Here is a 25,266-nt window from a genome sequence, read left to right on the forward strand (position 1 = left end):
AATAATGATGATGATGGTATTTGTTAAGCCCTCACTATGTGCCAGTCACTGTTCTAAGCACCAGAGTGGGTATAAGCAAATCGAGTTGGACACAGTCCCTGTCCCATGTGGAGCTCACAATCTCAATTTCCCATTTTACAGATGAGGTAACCAAGGCCCAGAGAAGTGAAGCAACTTGCCCAAGGTCACACAGCAGACAAGTTGCAGAGCCAGAATTAAAACCCATGACCTTCTGACTTCCAGGCCCATGCTCTATCCACTACAACATGCTGCTTTTCACACAGTACATAAGTGCTGTGGGGTTAAGGGTGGAGTGCCTAGCAAGTGCTTAAAGGCTACAGTCCCAAGGGTGAGGGCAACAAAAAAAAGGAGAGGGTGTAGGGGAAATGAGGGCTTAGGTAAAGCCTCTTGGAGGAGATGTGACTTTAGTAAGGGTTGAAGTTAGGGAGAGAGACATAGTCTGTCGAATATGAAGGGGGCGGGAGATCCAGGCTAGAAGTAGGAAGTGGATCTGGTGAATTAGACAAGATCAAGGTACAGTAAGCAGCTTGGAATGGGAGGTGAGAAGAGAGTGCACTTTCACTTTCCTTGCTTGTCCTTGCCATACCTATGGTAGGCATTAGGCAGTGAGGAAACAACAGTAACAAGGTCTGTATTTATATAGTTAAATGACCAAACATTGCCATTGACTAATACTGCCACCAATCAATCAATCAATTGTATTTGAGTGCTTACTGTGTGCAGAGCACTGTACTAAGCGCTTGGGAAGTACAAGTTGGCAACATATAGAGACGGTCCCTACCCAACAGTGGGCTCACAGTCTAGAAGGGGGAGACAGAGAACAAAACAAAACATATTAACAAAATAAATAGAATAGATATGTACAAGTAAAATAAGTAAATAGAGTAATAAATATGTACAAACATATATACAGGTGCTGTGAGGAAGGGAAGGAGGTAGGGCAGGAGGGATGGAGGGGGGAGGAGGGGGAGAGGAAGGAGGGGGCCCAGTCTGGGAAGGCCTACTGGAGGAGGTGAGCTCTCAGTAGGGCCTTGAAGGGAGAAAGAGAGCTAGCTTGGCGGATGTGGGGAGGGAGGGCATTCCAGGCCAGGGGGATGACGTGGGCCGGGGTCGATGGCGGGACAGGCGAAAACGAGGCCACCAAGAATAGCAGCCACTCTCTTGACTAAGAGTTACTCTTTAGTTCTCTCTATATCACACCTTCCCATTAAATCAGGCAAGTCAAACTCATCCCACACCCTGTACATACATATTCTTTCCTGCTAGAATGTAAGGTCCTGCAGGGCCGGGCTCAAGACTACTAGTTCTATTGTACTTTCCTGAGTGCTCAATATAGTGGTTGGTATCAATCAATGGGATTTATTGAGTACTTACTATGTGAAGACCACTGTTCTAAGCACTTGGGAGAATACAATGTAATAGAGCTGGTAGACACGTTTCCTGCCCACAATGCGTTTACAGTCTAGAGGGTGAGACAGACATTAATATAAATGCACAAATTATGGAAAATGCAAAAGTGCTGCAAGACCAAGAGTGAAATGAATATCAAGTGTTTAAAGGGTACGGATCCAAGTTCATCAATGATAGAGAAAGGAGAGGAAGTCAGGGGAAAAGAGGTCTTAATCAGGGAAGGCCTCAATACATAGTAAGTGCTCTATAAATATTATTGATTGGTACATGGTCCATTGTTAAGCTGTCTGAAATGCACTGGTCAGCTAAAATAGGAGGAAGACATAGATTGGTGACCAATCAGCCTTTCCCTACCTCTGCTAGAAGTCATTTTGTGTGTTCTGGACTTGGAGGGAACTCTCCAGGGTTTCTGGGAGTTCTTCTGACCCAGAAATGCCAGAAGACAGATCCCGGTAATTGGATAGTAGCAGCTCCAGTTAAAATATGAGTGATCTGCCAGCAGAGGCAGGGAAAGGGTCATCTCAATTGTGCCTCCCTCTCTCTTCTCCTGTTTTTTTCTTGAGGAATGTTGATCTGGATATGTGTATTTATGTGTATAACTATGTCTGTCTCTCTCTGTGTCTTCCTCAGTTCTGTCTTTATCTCTCTTTGTCTCCCTGATTCTATCTCCCTCTCTGTTTCTGCCTCCCTCTGTTCTGCCTTTTTCTCTCATTCTGACTCCCTGAGCCTCCCTCCATCTTTCCCTCTCTCTGTGGGTTCTGTCTGTACCTCTTTCTGTCCCCGAGTCTTTTCTCAGTGTCTCATCTCTATTTCTCTCTAATAATAATAATAATAATGACATTTATTAAGCACTTATCATGTGCAAAGCACCGTTCTAAGCACTGGGGAGGTTACAAGGTGATCAGGTTGTCCCACAGGGGGCTCATAGTCTTAATCCCCATTTTACAAATGAGGGAACTGAGGCACAAAGAAGTGAAGTGACTTGCCCATAGTCACCCAGCTGACAAGTGGTGGAGCCGGTATTCAAACCCATGACCTCTGACTCCAAAGCCGGGGCCCTTTCTACTGAGTCATGCTGCTTCGCATATCTCTCTCTCTATCTCTCTACTCTCTCTATCTCTCTCTCCACACCCCCCAGCCCCTCCCAACAGCCTTTTTCTCCCCCACTTAATATTGGAACAAACTCCCTGCTCTCATGCCAGCCTCTCCCACTGATATTACATTTTCAAAAAATTAATAGCTAGTTCTTTTCACCAATTTAATTTGTTTTTATTAAAAAATAATGTTCTACATTGAATATAATTTTCAAAGAATTAGTGCTTTAAAGTTTTCTACGAGTGGGTAGTCATTAATATTAATTGAGTACCTACTATGTGCAGAACCCTATATTAAATCCCTGGGAGAGTACAATAGAGGCAAAAGACAATCTCTACCCTCAAGAGAAGCAGCATAGTCTAGTGGAAAGAGCACAGGACTGGGAGTCAGGAGACCTGGGTTTCTAATCCTGGATCTGCCACTTGCCTGCTGTATGACCTTGGGAAAGTCACTTAACTTTTCTGTGCCACCATTTCCTCATCTATAAAATGCAGATTAAATACCTGTTGAACCTCCCTCTTAGACACTGAGCTCCATGTAGGACTGGGACTGCATCTAATGTGATTGTACTGTATCTTTCCCTGCACAATAAGCACTTAACAAATACCACAATTATTGTTTTCATTCAAGGAGCCCACAGTCTCTCAGGGGAGGCAGAGAGAACATTATTTTACAGTTAAGAGGAAAAAAGGAAATATGGATAAGTGAATAAGTGCTTAATTAGTAGTGTACATGAATTGATATCTGCATAAGTGCCCTTTTTGGCTTTGAATATTGTGCAAAGAGGGTAGTTGAAAAGACATGAGGAGAAGAAAATTAGCCAGGGAAAGCTTCCTGGAGGAGATGGGATTGCAGAAGGGCTTTGTAGATGGCGAGAAGCGTGGCCTGACGGATAGTAATGGGGAGGTAATTCCTGGCAAGGGGCTGGCAGGAGCTAGGAATTAGAGACAATATAGAGTTAAGAAAGATGAGTGCCTAAATGCATAACTGCATATCATACCAGTTAGTTACTCAAGTATATTTATGAGTGATTCCAGCATGCGACAGTTTAAAGTGTGAACTTCACACCATGTTGTCTGGGCCACAGGTATCTCAGAGAGTAACAAAATAACTCAGTTAATAGTTAATTGAAAGGTAGAAGATAGCAGTGAGGGAGACGATGAGAGAAGTGACATGTTTTCTAAAAGGTGCAAGGGGAAGTACTCAGACAGTACAAGTATGAGGTTAGATTTAGAGAGCACTAGGATACCTCCTTTTGAGAGGCATCAGAAAAGAAATAAAAGAGGAGAAAGATGTGGTGAGGAGGCAATGGGAGATGTGGGGAAATTCACACCTGTTGGCATCCATTTTACCAACAGTTCCCAGGGAATATGGAGGAATGTCCTATAGGCTGCAAACGTCTTGTAGGCTGAGATACAAGGCATAATGAACATGTTACTGAGTGTCCTTCTTTGAAGGTTTATTAGAGGAAGGATAAGCAGCACTTAATAATAATGATAAGGCAGCTAGTTCCTTGAAATACAACGGAATGGTCTAGATGACCATGAAAGACTTCCTTCAGCCCTATGATTTACAGAGCTTTATTCTTTTAAGTCCATCAAATTTTGTACATCCACTTCACATCAAACAGAAACCCCTTACCATTGGCTTTAAAGCACTTAATCAGTTCACCCCCCATCTTTACCTTTCTGATCTTCTCCCACAGCCCTGCCCCACACATTTTGCTGAAGTGCCAGCTTACTCACTGTACCTTGATCTCAATTCTCTCAACTATCTCACCACTGACCTCTTTCCCACTTCCTCCCTCTAGTCCAGAACAGTGCCCCCCAATGTAATATTCACCAGACCACAACTCTCTCCACCTTCTTATTAAGGTCACACCTCCTCCAAGATGACTTCCCAGAGTAAGCCCTGTTTTCCCCAAGTGCTTATTAGTGTGTTGCACAGAGTAAGTGGTCACTAAATGCCATTGATTTATTTGTTTAGTTTTCACAAGCCAACATTTTAGAATAGCTCTCTCAAATCATGAGGCAGAGATGCAAATGTGGGTTGTATGTAAAACCCATTAAATTAACAACTAAATTTGGTTAGAGTATAAGTTCCTAGGCATATAAAGTCCTTATTAGAATGTGAACTTCCTGTAGGCAAGATTTATGTCTTGTAATTATGTTTTCCCAAACAGTACAATGCATTTCACATAATTGCTTAATAAATAGCATTCCTTATTCCTTTTTTATGGTATTTGTTAAGTACTTACTATGTGCCAGGCACTGTTCTAAGCACTGGGGTAGATACGAGGTAATCAGGTTGGACCCAGTCCATATCCCACATGGTCACTATTACTTTACTGGTTACATTGAAAAATGTGAAAAACACTTTGTGAAAGGGCTTTTATTAACTTTGTGGCTGCAGATAGATGTTGTCATTTCCCAAATGTTAAAGCTCATTTATTTCTATTTTTAAAATGAATAATTTAAATTTGGGATTCATAGAGCTTCTTGGGGGAAACCTATAAAGTGTGATACTGTTGCAAGTTCACAAATGTATTTTCCATAAAGTAATATTCAACAAAATCTCCATTATTTCCTTTATTATTATCATTGTCAGCAACTTAGAAAGCAGATACCAAATCTGTTCTACCTTCTTGTTCATCAGCCAACATAATACTATCTGTGGTACTGGGGAAGCAGCATATTGTAGTGGAGTCAGAAGATCATGGGTTCTAATCCTGGCTACTCCACTTGTCTGCTATGTGACTTTGGGCAAACCACTTCACTTCTCTGTGCTTCAGTTACCTCATCTGTAAAATGGGAATTGAGACAGTGAGTCCCACATGGGGGACTGTGTCCAACCCAATTTGCTTGTATCCACCCCAGCGCTTAGTATAGTGCTTGGCACAGAATAAGTGCTTAACAAATACACTAATAGTAATAATTATTATTACTACTACTGCATGTGTCTGAAGAACTGAAAATGAGGTGAAGCTAAAAATTGCTCGTCAGAGAATTGTACAAGAGAAAATTGTTTAAACAATTTATTGCTGAATTGTACTTTCCAAGCTCTTAGTACATTGCTCTGCACACAGTTAAGTGATCAATAAATATGATTGAATGAATGAATGAAAGTGTGTTTAGAATGCTGCCAGGGAGTTTGAGTAAACAAGAAACAGCATGATTGTGTAGAAAAAAAATAATAATTACGGCATTTGTTAAGCATTTACTATGTGTCCACTTTGTTTGGACATAGCCCTTGTCCAACATAGCGTTCACAGTCTTCATCCCCATTTTATGGATGAGGTAACTGAGGCACAGAGAAGTTAAGTGACTTGCCCCAGGTCACACAGCAAGATAAGTGGCAGAGACAGGATTAGAACCAGGACCTTATGATTCCCAAGTCCATGCTCTATCCACTAGGCCATGCTGCTTCTCTTTGTCTCTTGAAAAGCTAGAGCTGTTAAAATTATGCAGTTAAGGTGCTTACTGAATGGTAATAACAATCCCCTTTGATTATATTAGGCCAGAGAAGAAGGTTGGATAAAATATTACCCAACTGCTAGACAGAAATGGAAAGCTGATGGCAAATAACTGGAAGGACAGAGACTTTAAAACAGTTTCATGCTTGTCTTTTAAAAAAAGATGAAATGCAAAGAGTTGACTAGGGCAAGGTTCTTTTGCAATGGTAGGTTAGAAAGCCAAGTATTTTAAGAAATGTCTAAAAAATCTGGGTGATTTAAGTCAGGAATGCCTCTTGATACACATCAGGAAATTCTTAGATTGGGAGCCCCCCCTCCCCCCAAGGGAGAGGGACCATGTCTAATTCCCACCTGTGTATTCTAACCCAGCACTGAGTGCAGTGCTTTGCACACAGTAAGCACTTAATAAATGCTACTACTATTACTTAAGGAATTGGTGGATACTACTGCAGAACCACTAGCTACTCCTTTTTCAGAATTCATGAAAGGTAATGTTTTGAGGTTTGGGAAAAGGAAAACCTTCTACTGACATTTTAAAAAATTAGGAAAAGGGGAAAGATGACCCTCGTAAATTCATGTGCCAATCAGCTTAATGTCAGTGCCTGGGAAGATAGTAAAAAAAAATAATCACCAATCAAATTGCAACCAGTTATCTGGATAGAGCACAGGCTTGGGAGTCAGAAGGACCTGGGTTCTAATCCCAGCTCCACCACTTGTCTGCTGTGTGACTTTGACAAGTCACTTCATTTCTCTGTGCCTGTTACCTCAACTGTATAATAAGGATTAAGACTGTGAGTCCCACGTGGGACATGGACTGTATAGACCCTAGAGTTTAGTTCAGTGCCTGGCATATAGTAAGCTCTTAACAAACACCATAAAAAACCAAAAAATTAAAGCAGAACATAAGATTCTGAGAGCAACTCACCTAGATTTGTGTGAAACAAATAACTCCAAACCAATTTAATTTTCTTCTTTGAGAGTGACAGGCTATTTAGACAAGCAAGAAACATTAGATGCAATCGCCCTAGACTTCAGTAAAGCCTTGTGATTCCATTTCGAAATACAGTCTCATTGACAAGCTAAAAGAGTCAGAGTCTGAAATAGCAGTTCTCAAAGAAAATTTTGCTCCAGCCTTATGCAGCCACCTTAGCAAGTTAGTGGTTGAACCTTTCAAAGATTAACCCACTAATGAAAAACTACTAGAAGTCCGTGAAACATTTACGATATTTAAAAATGCATCCACAGTCTCTCTCTGCTTCTGTCTGTGTCTCTATTCTCTCAGTGCCTCTGCCACTTAATGTATTTCTGTCTTTGCCTGTCTCTTGACGTCCGATGGAAATCACCTAGTTGTTGCGTGTTACATTGTCTGCATTTGAGAAGCACTGGTCATGACTACACTGTTCTTATTTGATAGAACAGCTGATTCAAGGGGTAGTTATCAAAAACTTGGTGGCTGTCATCCAGGTGAGGATGCATTGAGGGGCTGGATCTGTCTTTGGTTTTCTTCTATCACTTTATTGATGGCTTGAGTGAAGGAATCAAGAATATGTGGATCATATTTGCAGGTGTTACTTGCATTGGAGGGAGATGTTAACACTTTAGAAGGCAGAATAAAATTCTACAATATCATGGCATATTGGAAAAGATGAAATTCAGTAGGGGCTGGTGTAAGGTGTACTGAGTACATTTAAGGCTAAAACCCTACAAATAACACAAGTACAGAATGAGGAAATATTGGCTAGGCACAGTGTCTTTATCCTTGACTTCAAGGACCTCCTCCACCAGCTTTCTCCATTTACTTTATCTGCTCTTTTCACCTGCTATTCCCCAGATCACACTCTCCACTCCTCCCTAGACCACCTTGTAAACGCATTTCATTCTCAACTCGCCTATTCCCACCTCTTGTTCATACACTTCTCCCTGCCTGGATTCTCTTCCCCTTTCCAATCCACCAGGCCACAACCCTCCCTATTTTCAAAGCCCTCCTAAAAATCCCATTTCCTCAACGAAATATGTCATAAATTCTTAGTGTCCCAAGACACATCAACCCAACCACCATATTTTGATTTTGTGTATTTAGTTATCAAAACTTAGTATTTACATATGTGAATGTGTGTGTATTTACTTACTGATCTATTTTATCCTGACATGTTTGTTCTGCTTTTTAGATCATTGTTCTTCCTCCTGGCCCCACTATTTGTTCATAATTTATTTATGTGCCTGATTCCCCATTAGATTGTAAACCCACTCAGGGCAGGGACTATCTTTTTTTTTCTTTTGCATTTTTCCAGATGTTTAGTGCAGTGCACTAAATGCTCACTGAACACTATAGCTTGACTGAAAAAGACCTGAGGGTCATAATTGACTGTAAGGTGATTATGTGTCTGCAATGCATTTCCAATATGTACAAAGCCAGTGTTGGCAGAGAAATGTATCAACAGAGATATGGTGCCAAAGTGGAATCCTTCTACTCTACTCAGACTAGTCAGGCTTTTCTTGAAGCAGAGTACAATTTTGGTCCTTTCACTTTAAAAATAATTAAAGATAAACTAGAAAGGATCCAGAGAAAAGTGACAAAAATAGTCAAAGGGATGAAAAATATGGCCTGTGAGGAAAAGGTTAAAGGAATTGGGAGTGTTTTTGCCTAGTGAAGAGAAGGACAAGCAGTGACTGAATATGATGTCTTCATGTAAATGAAGTATTTTTAGGGAAAAGATGCTCACCAGTTGTTCTCTAGTGTATTGAGAGCTTAAGAGAAAAAGGCATACATTAAAAAAAGAGATTTTAATTAGGCACAGAATCATTTTTAATAATTGTCTGGGCAAAAAAAACCCATAGAATAGGCTCCCAAGAGAAATTAAGATGTCTAGATTCCTGGGAATCTTTGAAGATAAGAATGGAATAAATAAGTGTTTGTCTTGGGTAGCTAATCATTCACCTATTTAGGAGTAAGGGGCTAGATTATATGATTTTCCAAGATTCAATGTCATTCTACTCTGTCTTGGTACTTTGGGACAAGCTGTTTAGTGGGATCGTGGAGGTCTCTATTTCTAGGATCTTTAACAATATGGCAAACTACCATCTCCACTGGATAATAATAAATATGATCGATAACTGTGTTATTTAAATTCTTACTAAGATATGGGGTAAATAAAAGGAAATCGGGTTGGACATGTCCTTTGTCCTACATGGGGCTCACAGTCTCAATCCCCATTTCACGGATGAGGTCACTGAGGCTCAGAGAAGTGAAGTGACTTGCTCAAGGTCTCACAGCAGACAAGTGGTGGAGCCAGGATTAGAACCCATGACTTTCTGACTCCCAGACCTGTGCTCTATCCACTATGCCATGGTGCTTCTGGATGGTTATACATTCATTTTTTTTCAATATAGGAGGCTTGACCAGATCGCCTCTTAGAGGCCATAGTTTTTACTGAATGTCACAAGTGTTGAATAGAACAGAGGTTTCAATATGAACCTTAATAAAGTAAATCATAGGGAAGAGAGGGGGGATGGTGTGAGACAGAACAAGATGGATGGGAACAGCATCAATCAATCATATTTACTGAGTGCTTACTGTGAGCAGGGCATTGTACTAAGGGCTTGGGAGAGTATAACACAACACTGTAACAGACATGCTTCCTGCTTGTAACGAGTTTACAATCTAGAAGGGGAGACAGACATCAATACAAATAACTAAATAAATTACAGATATGTACAGAAGTGCTGTGGCCTAGTAGAAAGACCAAAGTCCTGGGAGTTAGAAGGCCTGGATTCTAATCAAGCCACTGCCACTCACCTGCTGTGTGAATTTGGTCAAGTCACTTAACTTCTCTGTGCTTCATTCTCCTTATCTGTAAAATGAAAATCAAATACCTGTTCCTCTTCCTATGCATATTGGGAGTCCCAACTCGGTCAATGACTTTGTCTGACCTGATCTTCTTGTATCTTCTCCAGCACCTTAGTACAGTGCTTGCTATAGTAAATGTTTAACAAAAATACCATGTAAAAATAATGCTTCATTAATTCCTCACATTTATCTTCAGAGGTCACAATCCATTTTAGAATAGGTGAGGGATTAAGTCTAAAATTTTCCTAACTATATTATTCTCATTGTACCTTCAATTTCTGGAAACTGATCTTGAATTAAAGAGAATTGGAAATGGATGGTGAAGAATGTATTTGAAATTCCAGTCTGAGAAACAAGTCTGTTTCTTGCCTCATATCTACTTCTGATCAAATGACCAGCTGTTGAGGGTGGGACTACTGGTTCCCATCCTTTTAGGTGCCATTAAATATGAGGATTGACTCTTGGGCAATTTTCCCTAGACTGTAATCTCATTATGGGCAGGGAACATGTTTGTTATACTGTAATATTGTACTCTCCCAAATGCTTACAACACTGCTCTTGCACACAGTAAGTGTTCCATAAATATGATTGACTGACTAGATGGATATTCATTCAGTCATATTTATTGAGCATTTACTGTGGGCAGAGCACTGTACTAAGCGCTTGGGAGAGTATAACAATAAACTAACACATTGCCCACAGCAAGCTCACAATCTAGAGGGAGCTTATATGAAATATCATCATCAGAATGTATTGGATGGCTACTCTGGGCAGAGGACTGTACTGGGTAACTGTTGAGGACAGAACAGGGCACTAGGAGCCTTCTGTGTGCACAGTACTGTATTTGGTGCTTACTTGTTAGGGAGGCTAATCATATGATTTTATAGTGGACAATCTGGTTTTAGATGTCTTTCCTCTCTTAAAAAAACAAAAACCCTCCCTTGACCCCATGGCTCCCTCCAGTTATTGCCCTATCTCCCTCCTACCATTCCTTTCCAAATTCCTGGAGTGAGTTGTCTACTCCCACCGTCTCCTCCAATTCTGTCTGGTACTAATCTAGAACCGGATTCTTTTAACTCCAGCTCTTTCATTTACTGTGTTGAGTCTCCTTCCTCTGTATTCTTGCTTCTTGGGTTTGGCACCAGAATTCATACCGAGCTAGGAGGCGGATGTTAAGAGTCTGGTGCTAATGGGGGAATTAAGGGGTCCTCTTGGAGAAGCACTCTAGATTAAACAAAATGGCATTATCAGGGAATGCTGGATACCCACCATGATGCATGTGACATCATATGTGTCTCCATGTCCAGGACTTGTGAGGACCATAGTGGCCATCCTATTGCATAGCTTACAATAAAAGTAGAAGATATGGTCCCCGTCCTCAGTGAGTTTACATATTCCATCTTTTCAGATCAACTCTTTTAAGGATTTTCTGCTCTATGGCAAGGTCAGATTTTAGAGGAGGTCTGCCAAGCACTTAATACAATGCTCTGCACATAGTAAGCTCTCAATAAATGCCATCGTTGATGATGATAAAGAGTCTCAGCCTGCCAGATTCAATAACCATTGATTGTCCTTTCACTCTTGTCTGTTAGGATTGAGACAGGGCAGTTATTGTGTAAAGGCCAAGAGAACCCAAAGAAAACATGTATTTCCTACTTTTTTCTTTTGAAAAATGCCCTTAGGTTACTAGTCTTTAAAATAGATAGTACAATTGGAGAAAACTGTTTCTTAACATAGAGCAACAAGTAAATGGCATCCAGTTTACCTAACAGAGATCATATCCCTGTCTATGGGTTTAAGGATTAAATTACACAGACTGATATAATCTAGGCAGGTAATATATAACTAATCTAATCTCTTTCCTGGTAAATCACATTGAGTGACATCATCATCTAGGACTAGATCTAAGTTTACCATTAAGCAATAGTTCAAAAACTAAAAACTGGTCCAAGGTCATGTTATCTGGTTATTTATCGGGACAAAAAAAACGGGGGGGGGGACGGGACGGTGGGGGGAATTAACTGTGATTGCCGTTTGAGCAAAAAATAATCAAAAGAGGATCTTTTCTTGTTTGGCACATAGCATCAAGCCAGCAAGATCCATTGAGTTAACACTCACAGACAACTTCTGCCTCACATCTGGCAGACCACTGGTTCTTTGCATCTTCAAAACCATTTTGAAATCAAATCTCCTCCAGGAAGCCTCCCCTGCCTAAATTTGCACCTCTCCACTCTATTTCTTCCAACTGCCCATTGAGCACTTCTGCTTCGCCCAAGAAGTTGGGTCTCCTCTCCCTTCCCCACAACCATAGAATTTATGTAATAATAATAATAATAATAATGATGGTATTTAAGTGCTCACTTTGTGCAAAGCACTGTTCTAAGCACTGGGGCAGATACAAGGTAATCAGGTTGTCCCACTTGGGGCTCACAGTGTTCACCCCCATTTTACAGATGAGGTAACTGAGGTACAGAGAAGTCAAGTGACTGGTCCAAAGTCACAGAGTGGATGTGGTGGAGTCAGGATTAGAACCCACAACCTCTGACTCCCAAGCCCATGCTCTTTCCACTAAGCCACACTGTTCATATCTTTAAACTCTATTGCTTCTCCCTACCTGTAATTTGTTTTCGTGTGTATCTGTCCAGCTATGCTGTGAGCACCTTGAGGGAAGGGTTTATATCTACTAACTCTAATCTACTCTCCCAAGTGTTTTGTACAGTGCTCTGCACTGAATAAGAACTCAGTTGATCAATGGTATTTTCTATGTGCAGAGCACCATACTAAGCATTTGGGAGAGTACAGTACTACAGAATTAGCAGACACATTTTCTGTCCATAACAAGTTTAGAGTCTACTATTTATTGATTGAACTCAACTAGTGCTCCTTTCTCAAAATCAGTTCCATATATCTATCTGCTCATAAAAATGCCAGTTTGTATTTAACTCACCTTGGATGTCTGTTTATTTGATTTGAATTAGACTGTAAATTCCTGAAGAGGGAATTCCTGGAGAGGGACCCTGAATTCCATTTTCTGCAATACACTTTCCAAAATCCTGTGCTTGCTCTGGGAGCTCACTGATAATTGAGTTGGGCATTTAATTGGGGCTTTGGAGACTTAGAACATAGCTTGAACTCTGACAGGGTTTGTGACTTTGGAAAAGACACTTGGCATCACCATGTACTTATGCCTCAGTTTCCCCATACAAAATGAGGATGCCACAAATATTTTTAATTATCCCATAAAGATAAAAGCAGAATATTTTATTTAGCAAATTCTTTCAACTCCTTAGAAGTGTTAGGTTTTTCCTCCTGAAAATAATTATTCTTATAAAAAAAAGTCTGCCTTTTGCTTGATAACAGATCATGTGTAAGCTGATTTTCCTTTCATGCCTGATTTCTTAAATCTATATGTAAAAAAAAAAAGGAGCTGCATTTGTCCCTGTGCAATTCTGTTAGCAAGAATTATTGAGGACAGGTCAGCATCAAGAGAACTATGTGGGGCAACCAGGAAAGTTGACAGGTGCTGTAGGTTTTAGGTGACTCACTTGTGATGCCAGGAGGTCTATGATGACCCAGGAAAATTTTTGGACTGATATCTCCAAATCCATGTGGAATGAGCACTGCGATACCTTAGTCAGATTCCATAATTCCCAGTAGGCTGTAAACCTTTATCATCACTCTTCTACCCTCACCCCTCAAATTCTCCACCACCTCTATGAAGGAGAAGTAGGAACCTGGAAATTTGTCATAGTTTCCACAGATTTTTGGTTTAATGAGCACTGCATAGGCACAGCAAGTCTTCAGAACTTTTTGGTTCAGTTATTTCGGATAGTTATGTGACTATGGTTAATATCTGCCTGGGTCATTTTCCTCATAAAATGGGATTAATAATATCACCTTCTCAAAGGGATCAATCAATCAATGCTATTTGAGTGCTTACTGTGTGCAGAGCTCTGTACTGAGTGCTTGGGAGAATGCAATACAATAGGGTTGGTAGATCTGTTCCCTGCCACAATGAGCTTATAGTCTAAAAGGATGAACTGAAATACTCTAATAGAAGTAGATGGTATAATTTATTTTGTTGGAGAAAACACAACCAGCACCATATTCTGCTAATAGAAATTTGAAAGCAGAAGGATTTCTGCTATCAGACAGCAGGTGTGTTTATAAGATACCTAACTTGTTGCTTTGAAGCCAGGGTGCAGATGACATATTCATTGTCAATTCAAACAACAGCTGTTATTTAATCTGGATTTCTTTCCCTTCTTAAATTTTGAGGTCCTGGAAACCTTTTGCTCTGAGGCACCGATTCTGGATTTAGAGAGGATATTCAAGTTGATCAATTGATTTCATTTTTGGCTGGTAGTGAAAATGGAACACACCAGTTTGTGTTAGTGATGTCCAAATGTCTTGGTCATTTTCATGGTTATGAAATAGTTTTTCTTTTATTCATTCGATCATGGCAAGCCTGGTGGGAAACTGTCCAATTTTGGAACTTGGAATTTGTTACTTTCTTCAAGCATCAGGTGTTGATATGTTTATTTTTGTGATTTTCCTGGGACCTCTGTTACCCTGTCATTAATTTAGATGGTTGGCTTGAGTTCCTAAAGGAAGGAGAGAAATATTTAGTATGGTTTGTGCTTTATTCAAGAATCAGAGAAAGCTCTGGCTAGTCAAGTAACAGAATTTTCTTTCCTGAATTTGGAGACCACTAATTGATTATTTCCATATGGTGATACCAGTTGGTTTTAAATCCTCCCTCATCTGCACTTCTGAAATGTACTATGTGTTGTTATTGGCAAAACATATTTAAAAAAATGATTTTCCCATCAGAACACTGTGGATCATCCCTCACTCATTTTCGTTCAACACCCCCGGAAGTGCTGGAAGTGAATAACACCCTTTAAATGAGGACTCTCCCACCCTCTACTGCTCAAAACGAGTACACCCTTGGCCTTCCCCCTACTTCTCTTCCTACCCTCTTTCCATAACTCAACAGAAGGTAAAATGCCTCAGAAAATCATGAAACTCTAGGGACTTCTTTAGGTGTGACCTAAAGTCATCCTATTTTCAGTCTCCATTCATAATCTTGCTGACCCTTTTTTGTTCCTTTCCATCATTCCCAAGTCACTCCTTCCATTTGTACCCAAACAGCCAGACTTAAGCACAAACCAGTGTCCTCTTTTAGGTAAGCAACCCCTTCTGTACTCCTGCTGTCCTATGGCAAATCCACCAAAAGCATTCAGCATTCTGTTGCTCCTCCTGGGACTCATAGAACTTTATCTTATACCCGATACATGAATGTGGGGAGAAGAGAGAAAGGAGAGAGATAAGAGATGGGGTGGAAGATGAAATTACCTTAACCTGGGCTTGAAAAGAGCAGAAATCTGCCTTTCTTCCACCCTCCAATGTCCAATGGAATGGAGCGTGGGAGTGCAAGAAAGAACAGATGAGATAAAGCCAGGGATGGCCTAGGGCACAGTCTTCAATATCACGTATTCCCTGGAAACAGAGGCAGGTTCTATAGGGAGCCTTGTAGTCAAGACACAGCCCCTGGAGTTGACCAGCTGTCTCTCATCTCTGTACTAGCATAGTCATTTGGGAGACAGGCAGAGGAAGCTTTTCTTCCACATCAGAGTAAACTGTCATTAAAGGAAGACTAGAGCTCATAGAGTAATAGGGCTGAGGGGCTTTGAAGTATCACCCAATTCATCTCTGTCTTTGGGAAGGCTACATTTGGGCCACACTGCAGACAGATGAGAATCTCACCTGTTTTTAAAAACTTCAGAAAGCATTTTTTGGCTTTCTCGTGTATCCAGATCCAATGTAGTCATCATTACGTGTGGCCTAAAATCCTCATGCTGTGGATTCTCTGGGGATCCCCCTGGGGATTCCATTTTTTGATACGGCCCAGGCCGTGTAAGGGGATTGCTTGCACTCCAAGATGACTTGGAGAACCTGCAGAAAATCACTGCCCTACTGAATTATTCCTACCGAGAAGCTGTAGTCCCAAACTGGCCCCAGAAGTGGATTACAACTTGAGTTAGAAGTGTTGGAGATCACTGCTTAACGTGACCCCTCTTTATGGGGCCTAAAATTGTTTGAGTCAGGTAAAGACCTTCAGAAACTCTCAAAGGAACTCTTCAATTTCCCTCTCTGAGGTCTGACAAGTGGAAGGGGACTCTGCAGACCTACCATTTTAGGGGGAAAAGAATTCCCTTCTTCCACTCCTCCCTGCACTTTCACCTACCTTTCTACCTCAGCTTTCTACCCCCACCCAAGTCCTTTAACGGGAAGAGATTGGGAAGCTGGCTTTATTTGCTTTCCAGTTGGGTAAAGAAAAGGGACAGATGAGACATGAACTGCAGTTCCTTTGCTCTGCCTCTGAGAATTTCTCATCCAAACCTCAATCACGTAGGATTGCGTAGAGAAGGTGGGGTGGGGAGGGAGAGAAGGGCTGGAGGAAGAAGAGAGAGAGAGAGAGCAGGAAGGAGGCGTGGAGGGGAAGAGAGAAGGAGAGGAGAACAGAAGGAGGGGGAAGGGCTGGCAAATGTGAATCCCAGAGCACTAGAAGAGCTTCACCACACCAACACCCAGCACACTGTCACCTGCTCGCCAGCTTGTTGTGGCAGGCTCCCCCTCCCTTCTAGCAGCACGAAATAAGTTCAGGGGGGCGGGGGGGAGGGGTTTCCCCTTCTGCACCCCACCCCCTTCCTTTAAAAGCATCCGTGGCCGAGTTCCTGGAGTGCCCTGGTTCCGAGCAGAGAGGACAGGGAGCCCGGCCGAGCATCATCTGACGGTCGCGGCTGCCTAGGCGATGGCCCTTTAGCCCGGTGGCGGGGCTCGGCCCTGAGTTGGCCCGCAGGGCGGAGGGCTGCGGGGCGGAGGCGGCGCGGCCGCTGGATCCCCGGGCTCGCCCCGTCCGCCGGAGGCGGGGATGCCAAGGGAGCTAAGGGAGGCAGCGGACCCGCGGCAAGTTGGGGGAGTTGGCATTGGGGGGCAGCGAGGCGGCGGAGCCCGAGGCCGGATGGGCCGGACCTAGGCTGGACCATGCTGGCCGCCAGGGCCCGGGCCGAGAGGCTGCCAGGACCGGACGCCCCTGGCCAGCAGTTGCAGCAGCAGTTGCAGCAGTTGCAGCAGCAGCAGCAGCAGCAGCAGCAGCCCTCCGGGAGGGAGCCGCCGGTGCCCAGCCTGCGCCCGGCGCCCGGACTGGCACCTTCCATCCAGGACTGGCATGGGCAGCGCGGACCGGCCTGAGCGTCCGCCCGACGGTTCCGTCCCACCAATCCCCCCCACTCCGGTCGGTCTGGGGGCGACGGGAAGCGGATCCGGGGCTGCTCCGAGGACCCCCCTCGTCTGCCAGCTCCCAGCCGGGGGGGCCGGGCCCTGGGAGGAAGGATGGGGCGAGCCCCCGGCCCGTCAAGGCCATTTCGTCCCAGCTGGGCTCTGGCCTGGGGGCCTTTCTCCTCCTAACGACCCAGTCATTCCCGGCTGTTGCTCTTCTCCTTCCCTAAACTAACACCACCTGTGCCCGTCTCCTGGGAGGAAAAAAAAAACAGAGGAAGAAGAAAAGGGGGGTGGGAGGGGGGGAGAGAAATTCCCCGCGAAGCCATCGGATCCCACGGTGTTCCCCAAGGCCGGGAATCTCCCTCTTCTCCTGTCCCGACCTCCGCTGCACCGCTGGTGATGGATTAAGCGTCCATCCTTGCCTCGCCCTTCGCAGCTGGAAACAGCTGCATCCTCGGTGGGAAACCTGGTCCATCGCATCCCCCTCCTCCCCCAGTTTTGTTGGGTCTTTTTTTTTGGCCAATAACCCCTTCCCGCCTTTTGGAATTTACAGAAGCCGAGGCTGTCCGGATCCCGCGCGGTGCAGAAATAAATACAAACGGGCAAAATCGGGAAAGGGCTGTCCAGCGCTGATGTGAGGGCTTAGAGGTGGATCGTCTAGTCTTCCAGAAACCGGCCACAGAGAGTTAATTCGCTGCCTTCTCGGTTTCCTCCTCTCGCCGTTGGTGGTTTGTTTTCTATAGGCCCTTTTACTCACTTTCTAGGATTTTATACCCCGGACCCGCCGCACACCTCGTTCGTTTCCATCGCTTTGTACACAGTTTTTTATACCTGTACAAATATATATGTATTTACAAATCGAGATCTCCACGGACATCTGTTCTTAAACCCGGGGGACGATTTTTTTTTAAAGATTATCATTATTATGGACCCCCTCTACCTGCCGAGTTCGATCAAGCTGAGTTTGCCATCTCTCTCTCCCTTGCCCCCCATCTGAGGTGGACCAGCTCGGCGCCAGGACCCGACGGACTAAGTGGTCAAAGTTTTGGGGAGTGTTTTTTTTTGGGGGGGGAGGACTCTGCTCCCAGGAGGTGATTTGCCCAACCCATTCCCCCCCCTCCCCTTTCCCGCTGGCGGCCGTGGAAGTTTACATTTGGATTTTTACACGTCCCGTCCCCTTCCCTTTGGCCCTAACCAGAGTCCCCTGCCTCCACCTCCAGAAATTGATCACTGCCTCCCTCCCCTTCGCCCTCTGGATTGAGAGACACTTTCTTTAGCCTGGGCTGATCTAGGAGGGACGGAGCCGAAAAAAACGATCAAAGAGACACATATACGGAGACATACACACACGCAGACACAAAAGCACACACACACACACACACGTCCCCACGTACCCGCACACGGCAGAGCATCCTCTCCCTGCCCCGCCCCGGGGGCTGGGGGCTGGAGAAGGGTCCGGCCGGCTGACCGGCGATGGCCGCGGCGATAGCCAGCTCGTTGATTCGACAGAAGCGACAGGCGAGGGAATCCAACAGCGACCGGGTGTCGGCCTCCAAGCGCCGCTCCAGCCCCAGCAAAGACGGGCGCTCCCTCTGCGAGAGGCACGTCTTAGGGGTGTTCAGCAAAGTGCGCTTCTGCAGCGGCAGAAAGAGGCCCGTTAGGCGGAGACCAGGTCAGTACAACCCTCACAGCCATCACCATAGCTTTCCCTCCTCCTCATCCCTAACACTAACCCTATCCCTCCCCCTCCTCCCCACAACAGCATCCCAAACCCTAACCCTTTCTCTCCCCCTCCCCACAACAGCATCTGTTGGGCCTGGTGAGCCTCCTCTGGAGACCCGGCGTCCTGGTGAAGTAAGAACACATTCTCTGACTCCTCTTTGTCCCACTTTTTCCCCCTCTGTTCATCTCTCCGGATGAGAATTCTCTCCTCAGTCTCTCTGACCTCTTCCCGCCTCTCCCTTTGGCCCCTAACCCACTCTTCAGTTGACCTCTCCTCCGTGTTGTCCTTTCTCTCTCTGCCGTGGCTTCTCTTCTTCCTCCCTTCTTTGCTCTGTCTCCTCCACTTCCTGCTCCTTCCCTCCCAGGCCTTGGCTCAGATAGTTTGTTTTCCCTTTGTAGTCCCTGGTTTGGAATGGTTAGGGAGAGAGAGAAGAAATCATCTCCAGCTGAACTTTGAACCTGATATGGGAAAGAAAACTTGAAGAGGGCACATTCATGTGACCCTTCTCTTAAGGGGGTGGTACCATTTCTAAGGGAGTAGGCTTCCCCAGGTGCACTGGTTTTTACTCTGGCGACTGGACAGTTGTAACTTGTTCAAACCATCAATCCCACAGATCCATAATCCATGCGAGGTGGCACTACGCAAACCAAACTTGTGTCTGGGTTAAGGAGGAAAATGCTTCAGTTTGTAAAAACTACCTTGGGCAAACCTAGGGGGTACTTTGCATGCTGAAATCCTATTCCTGGCAGCATCCTAAACCATTTCACTGACCAGTTTAGCGTGACAAGTATTACTTGAAGAACTCATTCACCTACAACATTTGTTGTTACTGTTGATGTGTTTTAATCTCCTTTTGCCCTGATTTCCATCTTTTCTTCCTCTCTTTCTCTCTCTTTCTTCCTTTCTCTTTTTCTTTCTTTCTTCCTTTCTCTTCCTTCCTTCCTTCCTTCCTTCCTTCCTTCTCTCACATCTCCTTTTCGCTTATCTTTCTTTTTGGCTACTCTTGTTTTTTCATGCCTTTTATTATTACAGTCTCTCTTTGCCTATTCTATTTTTTGCCTTTTCTCTTCTTCCTTCTATCTACACCCTCTTTTCTTATGTTTTATCACATTACCCTCCCTTGATTTCTCTAGTTAATGCTCTGTTCTTCCTTTCTACCTACATTTCACTGCCTCTCTGCTTTCTTGTTTCTCATCCTTTACTTCTGTTCTATTTGTTGCTGTTCTAGTACTCTTTCTCTATCCCTCTTCTTTCTCACTACTTCCACTTGACAAATGACACCTCTCATTTGCTATTTTGTTGTTTTCTATAATTTCTGCACCCCTTAACTGAGTTTGGTCTTGCGTCCTGTTTACCTTCTCTTGTCTGTTGTTTGTGCTTCACTCTCCCCTTCTTTCCAACACCTAGCTTTCACCTCTCTGTTGCAATATTTTCCCTCCCTTTCTTTTTTTCTTGTTTTTAGTGGGCTTTCTTCTTTTTGACTAAACCCCCTTTTTGGCCTTCTTGGTACTTCCTTGTTGTTTCTTTATCTTCATTGCCATCCTGTTTATTATTATTGGGCACTTTGGCTTTTCCATTTTTACTTCCTTTTGTTCTGTCCTCTCCCTTGCTTATCTCTTTCATTTATTAGTGAGTTCTCTGCCCTACCCTTTTATAATTTCTCATTTCTTATCTTCCCTAATAGTTTCCTTCATTTGTTTGTTACTTCCGATTGGATTCCTTTTCTCCCACCTTAATGCTATGTTTGTCCCTACTTTGCTGTTTCTCTTAATTTTCCCTGCAGTTATTTGTTCCTGGACTTGTTCTTCTCAACCTGAAAAAGGAGTTTGGGAGAGGGAATTCTCTCACCCCTGCAGTCAGTGTTTAGCTCCATGTTGCCTTTTTTTAAGGATGTGGTGTCTCCAGATAGAGCTCATGGGATGGGGAGTCAAAGAATGAGGATGCTTGATCATCTTCCTAGTCCCCCTCTTTTTTTCTTGTTCTCTTCCTGGCCTTTGATTTTTCACCTTAATCTAATTTCCATCAACTCTTTCCATCTTATGTTTGTGTCTTATTATGGTTTTCTCTTTTCTTTTCAACCTCTTGATTCTTTTTCAAATTATCCTTCTAACTCTCCTCTCCTCTTGCCACATTTTCACCTAATTGCTTCTGTAGGTAAGACTCATATATCATCCAGCATAAAGGAGGAAGGAAATAACCAGAGGGGGCTATTCCTCAGATTCACAGGGGCTGTTACCTGGCTTTTTCTGCAGGTGGCATTTGGCTCTAAGCTGCCCTTTGCTTTTAAAGTGTGGTGGGGGACAGAGTCCAAAGGGTGGGATGTGGGATGGATAGCTTCTCCGTGCTAACACCCCATTAGTTACCTGGCGGGAGGAGTGAGGAATCTAGAAGATCCATGTTTCTCATGGACAGAAAAAAAGAATGTTTACTAGCCCATAGACAACCATGGCTGCAGGAGAAAAGTGTGCGTATGTGTGTATGAATGTGTATGGTGAAAGGAGGGTAAGCAGGGGTAGCAGTCATAACATGCCTGGTTCCTTAAACAACCAATGAACATATGTGTGTGGGCTGGCAGACACTTAGGCAGATATATAGCTAGCGTTACCATTTTGCTACCCGAACCCCACTCACCCTCCCACTCACTCACTCCCACCCTTTCCATCTTTTTCTGTCATTCTCCATCAATCACCCATTCATCCAGCCACCTCCTGATCATGAAATTACACTTTTCCTTTTTAATGCTACATGTTTTCCACCTCTCTATTTTTTAAATCTTTTCTGCTAATGGTTGAGAAGAGGGAAAAGGAAACATTGTGAGGTATTGGGGAAGGCATTGATTTTGTCTCTAGAGATGACCTCAGTATTGTGTTCAGAGAGGTGTGAAGAATGGCCTGTTGGCATAAGCCTGAGAGAAGACTGGGGCCCCCCAGAGTGGATAGATCCATCCAACTGCCAGTGCCAGGGAGCTGGTGAATGTTTAGCGGAACCCAAAACTTTGGAGCAATGAATCAATCCCAGTGTTGCAAAAAGTGCTTTGAAAAACATACTATGAGGGTAATGGGGAAGAGATGGCAAGGAAACGTTTCTTTAGACATCTGTGAAGGAAGGGGCCCTTGACCAATGGTTTTGTTTGAAACAGACCTCTTGCTGCTGGAATTTCAGTTAAGAATTCTAACTGGTGCCAGAATGGCATTGGATATCACTCTAGAGTAATCTTAAAGTGTAGTGAAACTAATCTTGGGATTAAAGAGACCTTTTATAGCCACCAGTAGTTAAGACTTTTGATTTTTAAACTATTAATACATTTTCCCCTAGTCTTGGGCTTTGACTAAGATTTTTATTCTTTCTGTGCTGTTAAGAAAATCAATAAATTTAAAATAATTCCTCAAATAATTAATGATCCTAGAGTTTGTTCTCAGGTAATACTGCATGCTACATAAAATCTGTTTTCTTGTAATAACAACCATACTACCAGTACTAGGGATGGGTTGAAATGTTCAAAAACCGGGCATGTTTTTCTCAGGTCGCCATAGATTTTTGTAGTTAATCTCAGTATTTCAATATCAATTGTACTCACCAAATGCATTCTCTGTGAAGGGCACTCTATTAAGTGCTTGGGACAGTTAGGCATGATCCCTGCCCTTGAGGATCTTACAGTATAGAGGGTGGGCAGGCAGGCAATAAATTAATTACTGGTAGGAGGAAGCAATAGAACGTGAAGTTGTGTACATAAGTGCAATGGTCTGTGTGAATACCTAAGGCCTTGGTTACATGAAAGTGCTGGAATGCCAGTTGAGGAGGAAAGAGATTGTGGAAATGAAAGATTAATCACGGAAGACCTCCTAGAGGTGATGTGAAAGCCTTGAAGATGGGGGAGAGCAGTGCTCTGCCGGATATGAAGGGAATAGGGAGAGACAGGAAGAAGGTAGGATTTGAGGAAGAGATCGGTGGTGAAAATATACCTAATTATATCTGTTCTTTAGAAAATGTCAAGAATTTCAATTGTGTTCACTTCTCAAACTCTGAAATGTACTTCTTCTCCTGAAGTTTGATGTGGAAAAGAGTTGTGTGGACTAATAAATGGGATGAAAATTGAGATCAAAATTTCTCTGGGTGACAGAAAAATAAGATTTTAAAATAGTAACCAATTGACCCAGTTTCATGGACATTGTTTGGAAATGGGTAAAATGCCTGATGCAATCAGTTGTCTGAAAAAAGGGTGATTGTACTGTTCACTCTGCATAGCCCTTGCATTAGTCCCCCACTGGACATAGTGAGATTGAAACCGAGTAAATTCTGTTACTCCCTTCTTTGTCCTTTTAATCTCACTCTCCCTCAGGCCTCCCAAGCTGCTCATCCACATAGTGTGTATTTTTGCAGAGAAGATCCTCATTGTTTACTTTCTTTGGCTGAAGGCTGACTGACACATTTCGGCAGTAAGATGTCTCACCCAGTTAAGACATTCATTCAGACAGGAAGGGAAAACGTACAATTTATCTGTAAATCAAGGAAGTCTGTTCCCAAGCCAAGATGGGTGCAAACAGGAATTGGCCTTTTGGGAAGATGATAATGTGGTAGCGTTGTTATCAACAAAATAAAATAATCTGATTTACTGAGTCACCTGATTCACATATCATGGAATGAGGCTAATTTTTTTTTTCATTTTGGCCTGCATGTCCAACAATGAAAGACAGGTTTTTTTTTTAACTGAGCAAGAAAAAATGAAACTAAAAATAGAAAAAAGGTAATATTATGCAACACCTTTTTATTTGTTAACAATAACCTATGTATTCTCACATAGAAATCCTTTACACACACAAAATAATTTATCCATGTGAGTGACAATGGAAATGCAGGGGATGAAGCAAGGGGAACACACCAAGTAGAGAAATTACATAGGCCACATGCTTCAGTGAATCTGTGGAACAAATGCATCCTGAAACTTTGGCTTCTCACACCTGGGGATATGCCCTATTAGCCAGATAACAAAACAAGGGGTGAAATGGTCCCATAATGTGGATCAACCATTAGGCTAAGCAGTAGATCCTGGTGCTCTTTTTAGTGTCACCTCTAATTGACTAAATCTCTTACCCTTCTGGAATGCTTAATTTTCCTATGTATAGAATGGAGGCCATACTTTCTTGCTAAATAATTCTAACTCCCAGAGTATAATGATGGCATAATAATAATAATAATAAAATAATAACAGTGCTTTATGTTAAATGTTCACTATGTGCCAAGCACTGTCCTAAGTGCCAGAGTAGATACAAAACAATCAGGTCAGACACAGTCCCTTTATTTAATCAGATTCTCAGTCTAAGGGGGAGGGAGAAGAGGTATTTTAACCCCCACTTTATAGATGAAGAAACCAAGTCACAAAGATATTCAGTGATTTGCCCAGGTTTATAATCCAGTTCTCCTGATTCCAAGTCCATGCTCTTCCCACTAGACCATGCTGAAACCATAACATGAAGAGCACTGTGGTTCTCATATAGATGCACCAACTTATTAAGCAGGTTAGAGGGGTAATTTGGTGGGTTTTTCCACTATTATTCCTGTTTTTTATTATTCACAAAGGTATTATATTCATCTTTTTAAAAAACTTTAATTGTGAAGAATATTCCTAGGTTAATAGGTCAACTTCAAAACCCCCTACTACCAATATTTGACTGTGACCTTATTGACTCTTTTCCAAGATAAGTGAAAAATACAGTAGCCTAGAAATTAATTTCATCTACATTTCCATTATAGAGATAACTATTCCAAGATGAAGGTCAACTACATCGAAAGGTTAGCACAACAGTAGTTTGTGCTGCCTTTTGCAGTGCTGGGTTTGGGAGAAACTGAGACATGGAGCCTTAAAAATGAACCTCACCATCCAGCAAAGGGAAAGGAGGATACGAGGGAGGGTGTCCCTGAGCTAGGAAAAAGCTTAGGAGATATTTATATCTATTCAGTTCATTTTTTTTCATGCTGGAGGCTCTTTGCAATTTCACATTGTTTTTCACGAGTCAGAATGTGAACATAAAACACCTGTTCTGAAAGACTGCCAGGAGCTTTGCTAAAATGTAGTTTGCTGCTAAAATTCTACTAGTCCAACGGGTATCTTAATGCCGCAGTGTGAATTAATGAGTTATTCATTTTTGTGATGCGCTTCACTTGTGAATGGATGAAGTATGCAAATGAATGAAAATTCGTATAGAGGAATGGGCATGAATTGTGCATTGACCCAGAAAGCCCAGTGATTATATTTACTTATTTATGTGCCAGCTCAGTAGTGCATAAGCTCCTGATGGTACAGTAGATTAGATTCACTTTCAAGGGGAAAAGTATTTCAATATTTAGTGAGCAGTTTTACAGCAAACTCGACTGGGGGTGCTTTTTCAACTTGGAATTTGGCTTTCCCAAGGA

General features: G+C 42.8%; 1 protein-coding gene across 3 annotated transcripts in view; it reads left to right on the forward strand.

Annotated features, from left to right (window-relative positions):
• Nucleotides 1–25,266, forward strand: part of FGF12 (fibroblast growth factor 12) — a 450,538-nt gene that overhangs the window by 233,661 nt on the left and 191,611 nt on the right. For 2 of the 3 annotated variants that reach the window (XM_038749230.1, XM_038749229.1), the window contains exon 1: nt 17,467–18,804. The exons of the other annotated variant lie outside the window; for it this stretch is intronic. In XM_038749230.1, the coding sequence (XP_038605158.1) occupies nt 18,606–18,804 (199 nt within the window). In that variant the 5' untranslated portion in view covers nt 17,467–18,605. Of the gene's footprint in view, nt 1–17,466; nt 18,805–25,266 lie in introns of those variants that run through there. 3 annotated transcript variants of the gene reach the window in all.

The sequence above is a fragment of the Tachyglossus aculeatus genome, chromosome 7 (assembly GCF_015852505.1).
Source record: "Tachyglossus aculeatus isolate mTacAcu1 chromosome 7, mTacAcu1.pri, whole genome shotgun sequence".
NCBI classification, from domain to species: domain Eukaryota; kingdom Metazoa; phylum Chordata; class Mammalia; order Monotremata; family Tachyglossidae; genus Tachyglossus; species Tachyglossus aculeatus.